This window comes from Rhineura floridana, chromosome 15 (assembly GCF_030035675.1).
Source record: "Rhineura floridana isolate rRhiFlo1 chromosome 15, rRhiFlo1.hap2, whole genome shotgun sequence".
Taxonomy (NCBI): Eukaryota; Metazoa; Chordata; class Lepidosauria; order Squamata; family Rhineuridae; genus Rhineura; species Rhineura floridana.
Window position 1 is genome coordinate 29,419,812 of NC_084494.1, and position 18,949 is coordinate 29,438,760.

Genomic DNA, 18,949 nt, shown 5'->3' on the forward strand with positions numbered 1-18,949 from the left:
ACTGCTATTGCTGACCGTCTTTTGATACAATGGTGAACCTTAGTGTTGGCTCTGGGTAGTGCAGGTGAAGGTCTTGGTCTATCATGGAATTCAGACTGCACTTGCAGAGAGATTTCAGAGGGTTCCTTTGAGCTGGTGCACTGTCAGGACCAATCAGCTGATTTACACCGAGAGCACCGCCCTTTGAAGTTGTTGCCTGATTTCATAATGGTGTCAAGTGATTAACAGATGGGTGGTCCTACCCCCCCGACAAAGCTGGCCCATTGGGGTTTGGGGGAGATAAGGATCCAGAACACCAGCTAAATCCAGTTCCCTATCCCTGATCTTATTGACCTTCACTTAGTGGAGATGAGAAGGGGGTGTGAACTGACCTTAAAATGGGTTTGAAGTGTGGCTGTACTGAAATGGCTAATGTATATCATGCTCCCTTTCATGGGCCATACATCTGGAATCGATTTGTGTGTGTGTGTGTGTGTGAATGCATACTGAAATTTTCCCTTAATTTTTGCTCAGGTGGCCAATGTTTTTGTGGAAACCATCATGCTCCTCTAATGGCCTTGAGACAATGTTTTTTAAAAAGCAAGTAAACACAACAATTTGAAGAAACTGTTCTGGTCACCCAAAGGTAGATAGAGTTCAGTGCACAGTCTTCCTTCCCACTCACCCCATAACCCTAACAGGGTTCACCTTCCTTGTTTCCTCCTCCCTCTCTCTCTCCCCCCCACTATGATCTTCCCTTGAATGATATGTCTGAGTGACCCTACCTCAGCCTAGGTTTGGACCAACAACAGCACGGTCATCTTTTGAAGAGAGAAGAAAAAGTCAGGGAATGAATAAGATGAGAGGGGCGAGAAAGTGTGTGGGAGCTATTTTAAGAGAGAAAGGAGTAGGGCAGATCTTGAAAGATATAAAGAAAAAATGAGATATATGAACAAAAAACTAAAAGTGAAGCCAATATTGTGTTTTGGGACGAAAGGTCCTGGATATGGAAGAGCCAATAACCACTGTACACATGCGTGATGGATCAGACTAAAAGAAAAGGTGCAGGAATCCCCTGAAATGTCTAAACGTTGAATCAATCAGAACCCTTGTTAAAACCTCACAAAGCAATGAAGGAAAGCCGATAGGGAGTCTCAGATTCTTTGGTAAAAGAAACCCTTAACTCATGAAGAGTTCAAACCTCTAAGTCATACTAGCCAACTGAGCGGGAAATTGGAAAGACTTGGCACAGAAGTCAGAAAAATAAAGTGATCCAGGAAGGAAAAGTGTTTTCATCAAAACTAATCAGAGTTTACATAGGGGTGTATGTGTAATGTTGGTTAGTTAATTAGATTTTATTTATACATGGCATACATTATTAAACTACTACTTTAAAAAAAACTGCGTTGGTTTTCCTTGATGGGGAAAGGTATACATTTGAATACGAGTACATACCAGGAAACTTCTGAGACCACCAGGGTGGTAGCCAATAGAACTGGACTTCTTTCTGATTAAATCACCCTAACACAGGGACAGGGTCATCGGTGGCTCTCTAGATGCTGTTAGACTCCAACTCCCATCATCCCTGACTACTGCCCATGATGGCTGGGGCTGATGGTAGCTGGAGTCCAATAACATCTGGAGGGCCCCACAGGGTCCCTATCCCTGTCCTAACTGTACAAAACAAAAACACTTTTCATGTGCTTTCATGCAAGTTACATTTATTGGTTTCCCTCAAAGAGGACATCAAAGCCCTTTGGGAGGCAGAAATCATTTGGGAAGAAGTTGCAGAGAAGTGATGCAAGGTATTAATGCAGAGTCCTGAGTCATGCAGCTACACACAGGTGGATTGGAAGAAGTTGTTCATTAGAAGAAGCCCAGAAATCCTGAGAAGGCTGCTGATCATGCCATCATTCTGGTTGTAGGGCTGGTTTACATTCAGCCTTTGTGATGGAATAGCTAATCCCTGCCATATTCGGTTCTCTTTGGGCTGAGTCACTACAAACCCCCCTAGTGACACAGCCCTTCTGAACAGTGTTGATGACGACAGTTCCTGGAGATGGGAGATAAGATATAGTCAATGACAGTCATGAATTCATAACAATAACAATAACAACAACAACAACAACAACAACAACAACAACAACAACAACAACAATAATAATAATTTATTTATTGGTCGCCTATCTGTCCAGGTTAGTGGACACTCTAGGCGACTTACAATAACAAAAAGCTATACATAATATACATATATAAAAACAAACCACAGTCCTAAACAATTTAAAACTAATTTCCAATTAAGACATCATAAAATTAATCCTCCTTAATCCCACCAAAAAAAAAAAAAAAAGCAGCACACAAAAAACAAACAAACTCCCAGGCCACCCCAGCCAGCCGGCTTATGTATCCCTCCAAAGAGGGACAGGTGGTAGCGATCAGTCCCAGCTGGCTGGGTACCTGGGGCCTGGTCCTGCAGGATGCAACTGCCCTCTGTGCCCCAATTTTACACACTCCAAGACATTACCCATCCCTTATCAAAGCAAGCCACTTTTGCTATAAGAATTTGCAGTCATGGGTTAACCTATAGACAGGGCCAGATTAAGCTGAGGAGGGCCCCTAGGCTGATTGGTGTTTGGGGGGGCCTATCCCCACGCTTCACTTACCTTTCTGTTGTATTTTGCAGCGCATGCAGGTTTGCCATCAATCAAGATGGTGGCAGAGGTTTCCCTAAGCATCTGAAGCCTCTGCCGCCACCTTGTTGACGGCAGCAACGCGCGTGTGTAGCATGCATGCATGCCATCAGCCAAGATGGCGGCAGAGGCTTCAGTCTCTTAAGGAAACCTCGGCCGCCATCTTGATTGATGGCAAACCTGCACGCACCGCAAAAACAATGGAAAGGTAGGTAAAGCGGGGGGATAGTGGGGGGATGGCAGTCCGCGGATGCTTCCACGAGTCGCGGAAGGCGAGCAGAGGGCCCCCGGTAGCTCCAGGGGCCCTCGGGTCCGTGCCCCATGGGCTCCCAAGAGCTCCAGGCCCCTAGGCTTCAGCCTACTAAGCCTAATGGATAATCTGGCCCTGCCTATAGAATTATCACAGACTATATCTCTCTCGGTCTCTAACATTTCATGGCCAGTTGACCCCTCTTGCAGCAGACCCACACAACTATCCCTCTAGAATCTAATACTTAATGTTGCTGTTATTGATGTCTTATGCTTTGCATTTTAAAGGCTAATTAATTTCTTACTTTTAACAGAGTCATTAACAGTGCAGTCTTATACATGCAATCCCATATAGGCCTGCTCAGAAGGAAGCTTTTTTTCAGTTTGGTGGGAGCCACTCCCAAATTTATATATAGGCTTGCTGCATGGTAGTGCAGTTCTATACATTCTACTCAGAAAGAGATCCAAGTAGGTCTCTGTAAACTTATTAGCGTAGCTGGTTTTAAGATTATCTGACCTCTATGTGACTATTTGTGAAACTGTGTGGCTCTTCAGCATCCTTGTAGAGAAAAAGGCATCACTGCATTCTATTAAAAGTGTCTGGTCAGCTGCTATAGAAGCCTGGACACACTCTTCCCACTGCATCATTCTCATGTATTTTGCCATTTCCCCTGAGCCTCTGCTTTGTAGTTTACTTATCCTAAGGAGAAATCTGGCCATGTGGATTCTTTAGTCCCAGAGAGGGCATGTGGAGTGAACCTGCTGAATGGGAGAGAGTAAGGCTGTGTGTGGGGGTGGGATGGAATGGAAACTTGTGATGGGCCATTGTGTGAGCTACATGGAAATGACAAACTAGGGCCCTATTCATATTTCTATGTACTACTGATTCCAAAAATGCATTTGCACCCAGACCATCATTTGCAAAATGATGAGGCAGACACAGCATGTGGGATAGAAATGGGCAACAGTTTATTAAATCAACTTAAACCAATTAGCCTCTTCATTAACTGAGCCAATTTAACCAAATAACCTGTTAAAGCAGATCAAGCCAAATATCCAAATTAAGATCTGTTGAGGGAAAGTAATTAAATATCAATGACCAGTGTGGGCTGCTAAAATCAGAGTACTATGTTAAAGCAACACCTCAGATTTCTAGGCAAGCAACCTTGGCTCAAGGCCCCAGGGTGGTGTAACTACCTACTCCCAGCCCTTCATTGCTGGCACACTAACTGCCTAGGGAATTCTGTCCATCTCACCGTCTGCTCCAGCCTTGATGCATTGCCTCTGTGATCTGGGCAGACTCTTTCCCCCACCACCTGGCCTTGAGCCATTTATGGGCAGGTCTGAGGAAGCCCCCTTTCATCTTCTGGAAGGTGCCTCAAGGTGATCACCAATTTCACCACTTACCTCCTTCTACTCTAACCCTGCACTGACCCTGCCAAAACAACTTTTAACTCATCCCAATCACTGAATTACAATCCAGTATGACACAGGCAAAGAAAAAATCAGTCAAAGAAGACACTGGAAAGAAAGAAAAATCCTTTGTGACCCTCTAGTGGCAACCAGCTAAGCCCACACTGAAAAGATAATGGGTGGGAGGGCAGAGAAGGGTGAGGCGTGAGAGCCAGCTAATCAGGCAGCTCTGCACACCACCCCAAGCAGACTAAACATCTGCACCCAGCACCAAGGGTCATGCCCCATCAGTGTTGGGCTGGGTGCAAAAGGTGCTCCCCCTTCCCAACTGTGAAGTGGGGGGAGGGGAGGATCACTGTCCTACGAACTGCCGATTCCATCAGATGCTTTTCACCCTGCATTTCAGTTTGCCTTAAGAGAGCAAATGCCTCTTAAGTGCTATGCCGCAGGTGATGAAGGCTCAATGGCATGTGATACACATGAAACTGGAATTACCGTAAGTAACCGTCGCAGCCAGATCAAGGCAGTCATTCTGTGGTCCGACACAGTTCACCACCTCATGCGGATTGCAACCACCAGAAATCAAAGAGTAGCAGGCTGGGCATTGCTTCCCATTGGTTTTTGTTATGCGCGGGGGTACTGGAACCAATGAGTAAAAGCCCATTAGTTGGGAAAGTGAAGCCAGCAAGGAAGTTGATGCAGAGGATAAACAACATATGCACATAGTTTTAAACCAGCTGTCTCATACTTCACTAGAAGGTTGTTTAACAGCCCCAGGGTCAGACATCGCCAGGAGATAATGCCATGGACTTTGAGGAGGTGACGGGGCGGGGGAGATGAATTACCCACAGCACCAGTTGTTGATGCCACCACTTCCCCAGAAGCCCTCACAGGTGAGGAATCCATATTGTGACCATCTTCCCAGTCGGAGGAGGCTGAGCTGCCATTGTTGGAAGATTCCAGTCCAGAAACCACAGAGAATCCACAACCCTCCCAGTTGGAGTCTATGGCTTTAATGCAGGCAAGACCCTTTCAGCTACAAAAGACTTCTCCAAGCAGAGGCAGTTAGCCTCCAGGCTGAGCTGCGTCCCTGTTTCAGCCTCTGTCCAGCATTTTCTGTTGCTGAAGTATCATTTGAGCCAGCATGCCTGCGTACTCAACCTGAGCTCCACTTGGAGCTAACCAGGGTCTTGCCTTGAACCTGAACTCCTTCTGGAACCCCTTGCTGAAGCTTGAACCATCAGCTGGCTATGACCATGACTTGGAACAACACATTATACCTTGCATTCTGTAATCATAGACACAACTTCTGGATACTACTGGGAATCCCTGGGAAGAGGGATTCATCTGGGAATTGTAGCTCCGTGAGGGGAATAGGGGTCTCCTAACAGCTCTCAGCACCCTTAACATGCTACAATCCCCAGGATTCTTTGGGGGAAGCCATGGCTGTAGTATCATAGTGCTTTAAATGGACGGTGCAGATGTGGCATATGAAAGATTCAGAGTTCAACTTACATTGAGCACTTGCTGTTCTACAGGCCTCCCCGACACAACAAGCAACTTCAGTCCTTACTTCTTGCCCATGCCCAAAGTTCATATATTGTGGTCCCAAGTTACAGTCACTGGAGAATCCACAGCCTTTAACTACTGTCTGAATTGGGAATTCACCTGCAGGAGAAAGAATGATGAAAGTGTTAGCTTTTGCCTCCGCTCATCAGTGACTTCTGCAAGTTTTCTTAGAGAGAAAGTCCCAGTGGGGGCTGGTAGCTCCACATCGGTGAGGCAATGGAATCAACTCTGGGTTTTAGTCTGAACTTTCAAAGATCTGCCCAAGGGGCTCAGCAACCAGAGATCTCAAATCTAGCTCTAATTTAAAAAGAGTTCAGTTCCCCTATAGGTAAGGTATTTGCCCCCACGCCAAAGAAGACTCGTGACACAGTTATGGATTAATGTTATATTTATTTAAAATATAACAATTATAGATTAAATCCAATTCTTCCAATCAAAGTAAACCTACTTCGGGCAGGTGAGGATACCTAGCTGAGAGGGTTTTATCCCTCCTGTTCACTGGGCATGTCAGTCTCTACAGTCCATGACTCCCTAGCAAAGTATGTGGGTGAAATTATCCCTACTGTACAGCCCCTCTGTACAGGCGGTCACCCTGATGTGCAAGTTAGTCCCACAAGGGCACCCCCCAAGATCCCCACCAGCCACGCTTGACTGGCAGTTCCCCAGTGAGTGCCCTTTAATACAATGCCTCAGTCACCTATTATTTATTTATTTATTTATTTATTTCATTTCATTTCTAGACCGCCCATAGCTAATAGCTCTCTGGGCGGTGTACAAAACGAGATTAAAATACAATATAGGATAAAATCAGTAACAGAAAGGAACACATTAAACTAAAACATTAAACATAAAACATTAAACATTAAAATGCCTGGGAGTATAGCCAGGTCTTAACCTGGCACCTAAAAGAAAGAACCGTAGGCGCCAGGCGTATTTCCTCTGGTAAGCTGTTCCACAATTCTGTACCCCACCTTCCTCACCTGCCTGAATTCCATGCCAGCCAAAGCAAAACAACCCACATCCTCCCCCATTTAGCCAATTGAATCAAATCCCAGCAGTATGGAGTAGGCAAAACGAAAGGGATTCTGAAATCAGAATCCCCCCCCAAATTCCTACTCAACCACAACAGGTGACTAGCGAAGCCCATACTGACCGGGGGGGGGTGCCACGAGGCAAAGAAAGGCACGATTCAAGGGAGGAGTTGGATTATATACCCTGCTTCTTACTTACTCAAATTGGCCCAGAGGCCCCATGTGGTCCAAATCTGAACCCTTCGGGAATGTTCCCGAGCCTTCTAGAAAGTTGGGGTGGCGGCAAATATGCCCCCGCTTGGGGGGGAATGCCATTGTTTCAAAGATTTGCAAGGCTCCCTTTCATTATAACAAGCAGCTCAAAGGGGTTACAATCAGAGCTAAAACAATGCAAGACATAAACAATTGTTAAAAATGAAAAACCTTTTTTTAAAAAAGCCAATAATATTAAATACAAATTATAGCCATGGCTGCTACAGGTTTTTTTATTATTATTCCTATTAAAGGGCTGGACAAAAAAAGATGGGCTTGGTCTAGCATCTATACGGCCACGGAGATGGTACCAGGCCTGAGCTCAGTGGTAGAGGACATGCTTTGCATGCAAAAGATCTGTCTGTTTCAGTTTTCTCCGTTTCTCTTTTTTCCAATTTTAAATTCAGTTTCTACAGAGATCTGCGATTTTTTTAAAAAAAAATCCTAATGAAAATTCTCTACCAGTTTAGTGTGAATTTGTCCAAATAGGCCCATTTTTGTAGGCAGTTTTGACAAAGGTGCACATTTTTGCAATCCATTTCTCATCACTTCATGCCTTTTTGCCTGTTATTTTCACTCATGTATTCATTTTTATGCACACTTCCCCCTAATATATTCATTTTTATAAATGTTTAGTTGGCGAACGGTATCCTAATATGTTAATAAATGTGAATTCCGAAGGATGGCTGTATTTCAGTTCTGATATTGTTTTGGAAAGTGTGGATTTGATAAATTCTGCTTGAAATGAGAACTGAATTGAAATTCTCACCTATCCCTAGCTCAGGTTCAATTCCTGACATCTCCAGAAAGGGCTGGAAAAGATTTCTCTCTGCAGCCCTCAAGAGCCACTATTGCTCAGTGCAGACCAGGTGCCCTCCAGATGTTGTTGTACTACAGTTCCCAACATCCCTGACCAATGCGCATCTTGGCTGGGGCTGATGAAAGCTGGTGTCTATGACATCTTGTGGGCACCACGTTGACTACCCCTGGTGTTAGAATATACTGAGCTAGGTGGACCAACGGTCTGACTTGTATCAGGCAGCATAAGGATGGAGGTATAGTGAGAGTCACAATGAAATCCTAGTTAAGTATATATACGACTAATTATTTTTTCTCTCTTTATTAAGATGGGATCCAGGCTGGGAGGTGGACTTGTCTCTACGTTTGGTCAGTTTCTTGACTGGTTCTACACAGAATTAAGTTAAAACTAAGACCATGTTGGTTCTGCTGCTATTTTCATGGCTATGAACCATGAGCCTTTTTGCCAGAGACAGACGATGCTATTTTGGTGCCTCGGGCAGAGAATCCATATGGTTTCAGCACCCACTCTTGGATTCAAGACAGCATAGCTGAACTATGAAATTTGCTCCCGCAAGAGGTAGTAATGGCCACCAACATGGATGGCTTTTAAAGAAGATTAGATGAACCAGAGCTTGGGAACGTTACTTTTTTGAACTACAACTCCCATCAGCCCAGTCCAGGGGCCATGCTGGCTGGGGCTGATGGGAGTTGTAGTTTTAAAAAGTAACTTTTCCAAGCTCTGCTAAGAACATAAGAAAAGACCTACTGGATCAGGCCAGTGGGCCACCTGGTTCAGCATCCTGCTCTCACAGTGGCCAACCAGATGCCCATGGGAAGCCCCAAAGCAGCAGCTGAGCGCAACAGCACTCTCCCCACTTTCCCAGCAACTGGTATTCAGAGGCCTTTGACAGTGGCAGTAGAACATAGCCATGATGGTTAGTAGTCATTGTTAGCAGAAGATAAGGCTATCATTGGCTATTAGCCACGATGGCCATGTACAACCCCCTCTGTCAGAGACACTAAGCCTTTGAATACCATTTGCTGGAAATCAGAAGCACAGAGAGAGCTGTTGTGATTTGCTTGGAGATCTTTGCTTGTCAAAGGATTAATTAACCTAACATTATTATTAGTTAGTTAGTTATTCTTTATTTATATCCCGCCATCTTTCCAATACTGGAACTCGCGGCGGCTTCCAGATAAAAGCACATATAATTAAAACATACAGAATCTACATTAAAATAAAATTAAACTACATCCAATATTAAAACCAATCATACTGCTAGATAAAAAGGAATCAAAACCAATTTAAAAATAGTAAAAGTCGGCATTAGTAGTGCAGTTCCCAGCAGTCCCAACTTTAGCAACCGTCAGTACCAAAAGCTTGTTGGAATAGGAAAGTCTTTGCTTGACGCCGGAAGGACTGCAGGGAGGGGGTAATTCTTATATCCCTAGGAAGAGCATTCCACAGCCTAGGGGCTGCCACCAAGAAGGCCCTATTAAACAACTGGCTGCTTGACTGACAATTTGCTGCTGGAACAGTATCCCAAGATCTGCCACCTTCTGTGGGCTGCTTCCTCCTGCCCAACAGTAGAGCTGGCCCAGCTATTCAGAGCCTCAGATTTGTGATCCCTCTCACTCACCTAGCAAGTTTTCAACGACAGTGACAAAACAGGTATCTTTGCCAGCCTCACAGGTCTGCATTCTGCCAGTACAGCTGTAGCCAATGCCGATGCAAACTTCACACTCCAAAGATGCGCCTGGAGAAGGGAAGAGAAAACCATTTGTGCCATTTTGTGAGTCTTCCAAGGTTCGTGATGCAAAGCTGTGCAGAAGTTACCATTCTGCTTAGGATGGGAAAAGGTGGTGTCTCTGTGGCAGAGCACCTGCTTTGTATGCAGAAGGCCCCAGGTTCAGTTCAGGTTCAGGCAGGTTCAAAAGAATTCCGTTTGCACAGCAATTATGCCCTTGTGATGCAGGGGTAGTAGAGTCTGTGGGCCATGTTTTACTTCATTGTGTTTTCTACCGTGACCTTCGACTCGCTCTAATTACCCCAATTTTACAAAAGATCCCTGGCAGGGATGATGCATTTTATGTGGAATACCTCTTGTCCGATCGAATTCCTCAAGTCTCAGCTAAGGTAGCCAGTTTTTGTGCTGCAGCCATTATATGCCGAAGTGCACTGATAACTCAACAGTTCACATAGGCTTCAGAACTGGCTTTTAAATAGAGTTTATTTAGATTTGTCAATGTCCGAATTTTATTGATATTTTCCTGTTTTGGTGATATGTATTTGTATGCTGGTCTTTGACTGTAGTAAATTTCATTCATTCATTCCTGACAATTCCAGGTAGGACTAGGAGACACTCACTGGCTGAAATCTGGAAGAGTTGCTTCCAGGCAGTGTAGACAATACTGAGCTAGATGGCCCATTGGTCTGACTCAGTATAAGCAGCTTCCTATGGACCTATGACCAGAGTCAAAGCAGGACAAGGCTCCTACACCTTTCATTAGGAATGGGGCAAGTATTCAAAAGAGGGACTTCAAAAATGCAAGCTTCCCGTTTGGATAATATAGCCCCAGTTTGAATTTGTCATATCTCCTCTTTGAGCAGAACCAGACTCAAATTTGTGGCTTGCAACCTGCCTACGATACTGCAGTGATCTCCCTCCTAGGAGTTAGCAGAGGGTCTACCACAGGGATGGAGCACCTATGGTCTTCCAGATGTTGTTGAACTCTAACATAAGCCACCAGCCTAAGCCAGCATGGCTAGAGAACCTCAGGTTTCCATCCTTGCAAGAAAAACTCATCCTTCACTAGCATGTAGGAGTTATGCTAGTTTTCCAAAACAATGAAACACCAGATTACACCAGCACGGGAGAATTCTCCCAGGTGACCATGAGTTGGTCCTAACCTGTATGCATGAGAAAGAAGGTTGCTTTGGTTCCAGAGCTTGGAAGTAATTCATTAGGAAAAATGAATTATTACTTTTCAGAGGAGCAAGTGGGTAATTTCTTTACATTTTGATTGCAATACAAGGAGTAATTTTATTACTTTTGAGGTGTAATTCTAATGTTTCCAGCATTACTTTGGGGCATTACTGGAGGGGGGAACCAGGGGAAGTTTTCTGCTCCTCTGATTTCTAACTGAAAATGATGTGTCGCGAACTGAGCTTCTCCGCAGTGTCACTCTTCCCTTGTGCTCTCTGGGTGTTTATGGGCAACGAGGGAGGGGGTGAAGAGAGAGATGCAGGGTACAGTGGAGAGAAAAAATGTTTTAAAAAAGGGACAGTGATGGTGAAGAATGGAGTGGAAGGAGAAAGGAGCTGAAGGGCAAGGACATGGATGAAGGAGGAGAAGGAGGCAGCAGCAGAATAGACAAAGAACTGTGGAGGTGAAAGATGACGACGTGTGTGTGTGTGAATACACCGTGTTTGCACTGGCACACAAAGTGGCCTCTACTGCCCTCCCTGGCTACTTTGCTGCATTTGCAGTGTTCTAACCTTTTTGCACCCCAGGGGAAAATGTTCGCTTGGTGGCAGGGCAGGGTCTAACCTTTTTGCACCCCAGGGGAAAATGTTTGCTAGGGCGGGTGTCCCATAGTTGGTGGCAGGGCAGGGTCTAAGAGGTGGTTGAGTGAGAGAGATGACTCTTGCTAGCTGAATGTGTGTGTGTTGCACTGAAACACACAAAGCTCTGAGTGTTGGCCTCTGCCTCCCTCCCCGTCTTCACAGCAGAGAGACCACCGTAGCTATCATACAGATAAAAAAGGTATTCTACTACCCTCTGTGTAAATTTATATTTAATGTTGTTTTAGGCTACTTAGGTGTGCAGCAGCCAAGGCCAGCACCTTGTCGGCATTCTAGTTTTTTAAACGTAGCTGTAATTGTACTGATACGTTTGAGTAACAGTAAAGTAATCAATTCCTTTCAGAACAATTGTAATTCTAATGGTAATTTACTCCTTTTTGGGGCCATGTAACACTAACTGTAATTTATTCCTTTTTAAAAGTAATCTTCCAAGCTCTGTTCAGTTCACACTTTAATGTAAACTCACCTAATTCACAATACACAAACTGAAACACAATTATGTTTTAAAATTTGCACTTTTCCAATTTTTTGTGATGCAACTTACCATACTGTACTTGCTTTAAGGTGAATTCCTGCACTGAGCCTTACAGGTCCCTTCCAACTCTGCTATTCTATGATTCATACAAAGAATGCATACAAAAATGCAACAAAAGGGGAATTGTAGATTAGATAGATAGATAGATAGATAGATAGATAGATAGATAGATAGATAGATAGATAGATAGATAGATAGATAGATAGATAGATAGTGTAAAATGCATTATATTAGGAGTAATGGCTTGCTTAATGCCATTTATACTAATCATGACAGCCTGGGAGAAAATGAAACTAACAAATTCTTCCATCCTTACTTACCTGTAGTTATAAGAAGAAAGCCAAGGAAGATTCCCAGTAGGATCTGCATAGTGAAGTCAAATGCAGAGGAGTAGCTCTGGAAACAAACTGCCCCTGTAATGTAATGTGTTAAGAGATGAACTGATAACATTTAACAAGCTTCAGGTGAGAAACTGGAAGGCACCCTTTCAAGTTATACAGATCTGAATCTAAAAATGAATATTAAAAGAATACTGTATCAAATATCCCCCCCACTGTAGAAAAGAAAGCAGTGCATATTGCATTGGGCCCATCCAGTGTGCCATAGTAGTTAGAGTGTTGAACTATGATTTGGAAGATTCAGGTTCAAATCCCCACCGAGCCATGAAATGTGCTAGGTGACCTTGGAACAATCACCCACTCTATCAGCCTAACCCTCACAGGGTTGTTGAGAGGATAAAATGAGGGCAGGGGAGAACACCACCTTGGTTCTTTGACAGAAAGCAGGATATAAATGTAATAACAAAATTATTACCAAGCTTGCCTGTTTCATTACCAAGGAAAAAGAGCTTATCACAGAAGGCTGTGTGACTGGTCTAAATCCCACCAGATGTAACCTTGAACATAAGAACATGCCGGCTGCATCAGGCATCATCTAGTCTATTAGATAGTTATAATGCCTGAATAGCAGTAGATAACTAGATAATTGGATCAAACTGGGAATATGAACCAACTCCTAGGTTCTATTCTTACTTGATACTCGTTTGATGGACTTTAGCATTACATACAATTTTTTTACCTTAGTTCAAGAATGGGATGCGCAGTTCAGACTAGAGACATTACAGAGGATGGTGGTGGACTTACCTAGACTTCTCAGGTGTCACGAAGATGATGTCTGCAGGAAGAGCCAGAAAAGACAACCTCAAGATATGTCTCTGTTTTCATTCATTGCTTTTTCCTCCTTTATAAACAAGAATTTGAGCACGTATTTCCTAAGCTCCTGCCCCGCCCCACCTATTACAGTAGATTTTTCATTCCTTCTGTGTGCTTTCACTTCCATATTTCAGTAGTGCCATGAACCAATTAAAATACGTTAGCCCAATCCTTTCTATCCATATTCAACATCTGGAGTAAATTTGTCTGTTTTTGAAAGCCAGAGCCTGGCTGGGAGTCCAGGGTCTGTGAGTTCAAATCCCCACTCGTGTCTCCTGGGTGTCAAGGGCCAGCTAAAGATCACCCCCACAGTGAGTGGCTCAGGGGTTATGTGCCCTGCCACCTGTGCAGCTATGGGTAAGCTGCATAGTCCCAAGGAGCCCAGTTGCCCCGCAGATGGCAGTTGGGGACAAGGAAGGGGCTTGCTTGTGCAGTTGTGGCAAGCTGAGCAGGCCTTAGCCATCTGGGGAGGACTAGCCTCAGAGGGAGGCAATGGCAAACCCCCCTGAATACCACTTACCATGAAATCTGTATTCATAGTCGGGGTCAACTTGAAGGCAGTCCACATTTCCATTTTCAAGCTGGAGGTAGAGATGAGTAAATCTGTCTGTTTTGGTTTCTCTCTCATTTTTCCATTCTTAAGTTCAATTCTCTGCATTTCCATATCAGTTTGGGATTTCTATTTTTTTTAAAAAAGTCCTCATGAAAATTCATCAGCATTTTCGTGTGAATTTTTTCCTAATATGCTCATCTTTGTATGCAATTTTGCTTAATATCCATATGTTTGCAAAGTAATGTTCCCTAATATAATGCACTTTTGTACTTATGTCACTAGTATATGATTTTTTAATGGACACTTTACCCTAATATATGAATTCTGTACATATAACTACCTTGGAGAAATGCATTGCAAAATTCAGAAAAGTGCGAATTTTGAAGGATGGCTGTGTTTTGGTTTGTGTATTGTTTGCAGAGTGCAGAGTTGCCATTTTGTTTTTTGCCTCAAGCAGCAAAATCTTTTGGGCTGGTTCTCCGAGCACTGATGAGCATCCTCATGATCCCAGGAATCAGGTGATCCTGGAAAGTCAATCTCTTACCTCTGCCTGCTATAAGGTTTCAAAGCACTCCCATCAGTGTATGCAACACATTGCTAGACATGTTTTATTTCATTTATAGGAGTATTTACGTACCACCATCTCATGCAAAATTTCAAGGCAGTATACAACAATCCAATGAAACATAAATTATAAGACAATACAAAATAACCATTCAAGTGACTAGTTAATCTTAAGAAAATGTAAATTGAATACCCCTGTCAGTATAAAAACGTTTTCAAGAGACCCCTGACAGTTGCCAGATCTCTGCTGGAAGAGTATTCCATAACATGGGAGTGGGACTGACAACATTAAATGTTTTTAGATGAGTCCAGTTGGGGCTATTGATGATGGTAATATCCTCCCAAGCCAGGTTTGGGGACGACAACTTTGTGAGGCAGAGGTTTATTAAATCCTGACTCAGAGGTGATTCCCTGAATTCTTCTCCCAGTTTAGATTTCAATCTGAGCTGCAGAAGAATTGCTGGCATGACTCCTGAAATTTCCTCCACCTATAGAACCTAATGGAGTTGGGCATTCGGCAGACCCTTATGGGGGGAGTAGAAGGAGGAATCTCTGGAGGCTGAATTCAGAGGATAGGGAGAGGGGCCCATTCCCTGCTGAGGACCAACTAGGGATCAATCTTCTTCCTACTCCTAGACCTTCCAGGGTCCCACTCATGGAGCCTTGCTGCATTGCATATGGAAAAACAGAGGCTGAGGTACTAGGTCATGGGCCCTTCTCCCCCATTCCTCCATTTTCACTCCCGCAGGGTCTCCTTCCCCAAAACAAGTTAATGGAGTGACTTAATTTGGGACTAGATTTGGGAAGCTCACCCATCTCTACTACTACGGGTTGTTTTATCTGCTGATAGCACAATAGCAGATCATCCGATTTGCAAGCAAAAGGGTCTCAAGTTCAAATCTAAGCATCTCTAAGTAGAGCTGGGAGAGACCCCTCTTTGAAACTGTGTAGAGTTGCTGCCAACCAGTGCAGACAATATTGAGCTAGATGGACAAATGGTCTGATTCAGTAGAAGGCAGCTCCCTGTATTCCTATGTTCCCCTCTCTGCTTGAGGCACTTGTCCTCTCCCAAGGTCACCAAGCCCCTCCCCCCATTCTTGCTTAGTGCCTAAAAGTCAGAAGAGGAAGTTAGCTGTTAAGAACACATCTATTTTTGTTGAGGACAATCAGTGTTGATCCTGAAACCGGATGAAGGCAGAATACATTGGCAGGAAGTAGCTTTGCACAACTCCTTTTTCTATTATCCCTCGTTATGCAACCTTGAACCTTTTGCTCTGCTCATGAGATGGGTTGACAAATATGGCCTGAAAACATTTGAAGCTTATAGTTGTACATAGAAGCCCAAATTCTCTAGGTCCCTTTCATTTCTCTGTAGGAAGTCTTGATCTCTTTGGGCATTCTACTTATGTGTAAAAGCAACAGATAAGCAGAGATGAACACCCTAAGATCCCTCCCTTTGTTGCCATCCAAATCCCCCTCGATGGCTCAGAGGGTGGACTTCTGGAGAGGGGAACCTCCTGTACTTGTGGAGAGTCTCCTAAATGATTTAGAAGCCTCAAGCCACAGACTGATGACCTGAAGCAATGTTGGGGAACCTGTGGCCCTCCAGATGTGGTTGAACTCCAGCTCCCATCAGCCCCAGTTCAAACAGCCAATGGCCAGGGATAATCAGCATAGGAGTCCAACAGCATCTGGAGGGCCCCAGGGCCCCGATCTCTGACCTAAACAGTAGGGAAACTCATATGGGGAGATGCTCTTTTCCACCTGCCAAGTTTGGACCAGTTCCAGGGCCATGGATTGCCATACTGAAATATAGACCTGGAGGACCCATTCTCTAGGTCTGGCATCCAGAGGTATGGGGTTTGACCTCAGTCCCTGTGCTTTCTCCGATACAGAAGTATGACTGCTGTTCATTCCAATGGGGAAAAGTAAAACAGTGTACTGGGGGAACATTGCTGCAGGAAGAGGGGGTGATGACCACCAAGATCTGGACCAGCTGCCAGGTCCAGAGCTAGATGTCGTTGTCTGGACACTGCCTAGCACATGGCATAAGACCACAGAAAGGTGTCTTATACTAAATCAGACCATGTGTCCATGTAGCTCAGTACTGTCTACATTGGGGCGGGGAAGCTCAGGTTCCGGGAGCAAATATGGCCCTCAGACCTTCTCCTCATTCCATACCCTTCACTGGCCCTGCTTTGCACTCTCCTTGAGTGTTTTTGCCCTGCTGAGATGTGCCGCTGGCTGTGACAATGCCTCTCGCTTGCCTGGACAGAGGATAGAGAGGGGTGCGTGAGTGTGTGCAGGAACTAGCCTAGTGTACAAAAGTAAAGTTTTTTGTTTGTTTTGTTTTTAAGATGTTTTAAGATGTTCTGGGAGGAAGGGTGAAATTAATATTATTATTATTATTATTATTATTATTATTATTATTATTATTATTATTATTATTAATAATAATAATAATAATAATAATAATAATAATAATAATAATAATAATAATAATAATAATAATAATAATAGTCTCTGGCACCAGTCACCCTAGCATGTGTCCCCAGAGTGTTGTCCAGAAAGGAATGTGGTTCTTGGGCTGACAAACATCCCCATTCCTGGTCTACACTGATTAGAAGTGGCTCTCCAGGAGTTTGGACAGTGTTCTCACCCAGTCCCATCTGGAGATGCCAGGGATTGAGCCTAGGAGCTTCCATATGCAAAGCAGATGCTCTACCACTGAGCTGCGGCTTTGTGCAAGCAAATCAGGATGAATGCTCAGTAAAAGCCAGCTATAATCTAATCTCCCTGGAAGCTTTGTGCAAGCAAATCAGTGCGCACACAGGTCATCTGGAAGAGCTTCTGATCTATCTCACTGTCCTCTGATGGTGCTACTTGGTGCAATTATCTTCACCAGTTGGTGTAGCAGGGCCAGCCCTGGGAAGCAGCAGCAGGGGGCATTATAGCATGATCAGGATCTAGCAGCCCAAGGACCCCATCTGTAAACCTCACCCGTCTGCCATTTTGGAAAAGATTTGTTGAGACACGGTGGAACATTTCAGACAGAAGTTGTGGGAGAGCTAGCCCAAAACAGGAGATGAGAAGAGGACATAGAATTACACTGCTTCAGAATATTGGCATTGGCTATACACTGCAGCAGAGTGCAGAAATGAGTAACCTGGTTGAACTGTCAGCCGAAAGAATGAAGAAATGTAAGGTTTATTACAACTGGGAATAAAAGCCATTCTGTGTACAAGCATACATGTAACCATTATAGAGTCATGAGGCTAGCACTCATACACACTATCTGTCTAACCCTAAGAAGGATGGAAGGAAAGCCCGAGAAAAAGAATCAACAAGTGGTTTTTAAATGAAGAATCAGTGAGAGAAGAATAAATTATCTTTCTGTTGATGACCTCCCCTCCCCCCGTTCTGGTTACTTGTGTTGGTGCTTTACTCTCAACACTGAAGGCTGTTTTTTTTTTAGGGGGGTGGACTGCCTCTGAATACAAAGTGAAAGACCAACCATGTACCCCACAAACACAATGGTAGACTTCAAACTTGTTTGTTAATCAAAATTCTACTTTACTGGTCTGTTTTTGCTGTTGCCAGAGTTTTCCACAATCAAGGAAACCGCTTGCTCAGTCATTTCATTGACTTTCAGTGTCAGCAGTTCAGTTATTTCTCCTGTTTGCTCTTTTGCTTCATATAACACAGATATAATCCTTAAAAGTCACATGCTTTTTTTCATATCACCAACTGTTCACCGCTTCCTTTTTATTTTCTCTCCTATCCCCTTTTGGAGTGAGTGTGTGTACGCACACTGCAGATTTAAAAAAAGATGTTAAGATGTTTTGTTTTAATATGTTTTAACATCTTTTTTTTTTTTTAAGATGTTTTAAAATGCTTTTAGTGTTCTCATTTGCCTCCCTGGGCTCCTTCTTGGAGGAAGGGCTGGATATACATTTAATAAATAAATAGATAAATCATAGAGTGTCTGGGCAGACTCAATATCTTAGATGTTAGGATCCTTTGTTCCTTTAATCCAGGCTCAGTCAGCATGATGCCTCTGGGTATTATTGGACTACAATTCCCATCAGACCCATCAGATGCAGCCAGTCTCTATGGATGATGGGAGCTGTAGTCATGCTTGGAACAAACTAGTTCAGTTTAATGAAATTCACTGAACTAGTTCAAAAAGCTGTGAACTACACCTGAAAATAGTTCCCTTAATTGCCAAGTGAAGTGAACATGAATTAAGTTTGCTTTGGGGTAGAAATTTGAACAATTCCTAGTTCGTCTTCAAATTCATCCTCTTATATGTGTTTTTTACTCTTTTGGCTTTTGGGGCCTTTAAGCTTATAATTATTTAAGTTTATAATTGTTGTGGGGGGATTAAATTAAACCATTCACATTCCACTGCATGTGCATGTGTTTTGATGTATATATTTGATTGCGTTTCTCCATCTGAAGGAGGCGGAGGAGATTTACATAACAATTACGGAACCTCTACTTGCTCATACCATCT

General features: G+C 43.6%; 1 protein-coding gene across 1 annotated transcript; it reads right to left on the reverse strand.

The window, feature by feature from the left end:
- Positions 1–1,683: 1,683 nt before the first annotated feature.
- On the reverse strand, positions 1,684–13,356 carry LOC133370679 (phospholipase A2 inhibitor NAI-like). The gene is made up of 6 exons (XM_061597321.1): positions 13,248–13,356; positions 12,426–12,518; positions 9,625–9,741; positions 5,847–5,999; positions 4,827–4,970; positions 1,684–2,032 (listed from the first exon to the last, which is right to left on the reverse strand). Exons 2-6 carry the CDS (start codon positions 12,472–12,474, stop codon positions 1,890–1,892), a joined length of 606 nt encoding a protein of 201 aa, XP_061453305.1. The 5' UTR covers positions 12,475–12,518; positions 13,248–13,356; the 3' UTR covers positions 1,684–1,889.
- Positions 13,357–18,949: the final 5,593 nt, after the last annotated feature.

Excerpts from the sequence above, each read along its gene's own strand:
- LOC133370679 (XM_061597321.1), bottom strand. The coding sequence starts at position 12,474 with ATGCAGATCCTACTGGGAATCTTCCTTGGCTTTCTTCTTATAACTACA. Across the intron at positions 9,742-12,425 it reads CTTTCTTCTTATAACTACAG|GCGCATCTTTGGAGTGTGAA; the intron begins GTAAGTAAGGAT and ends TCCCTTCTCCAG. Across the intron at positions 4,971-5,846 it reads TAGAACAGCAAGTGCTCAAT|TACCCCCGCGCATAACAAAA; the intron begins GTAAGTTGAACT and ends CATTGGTTCCAG.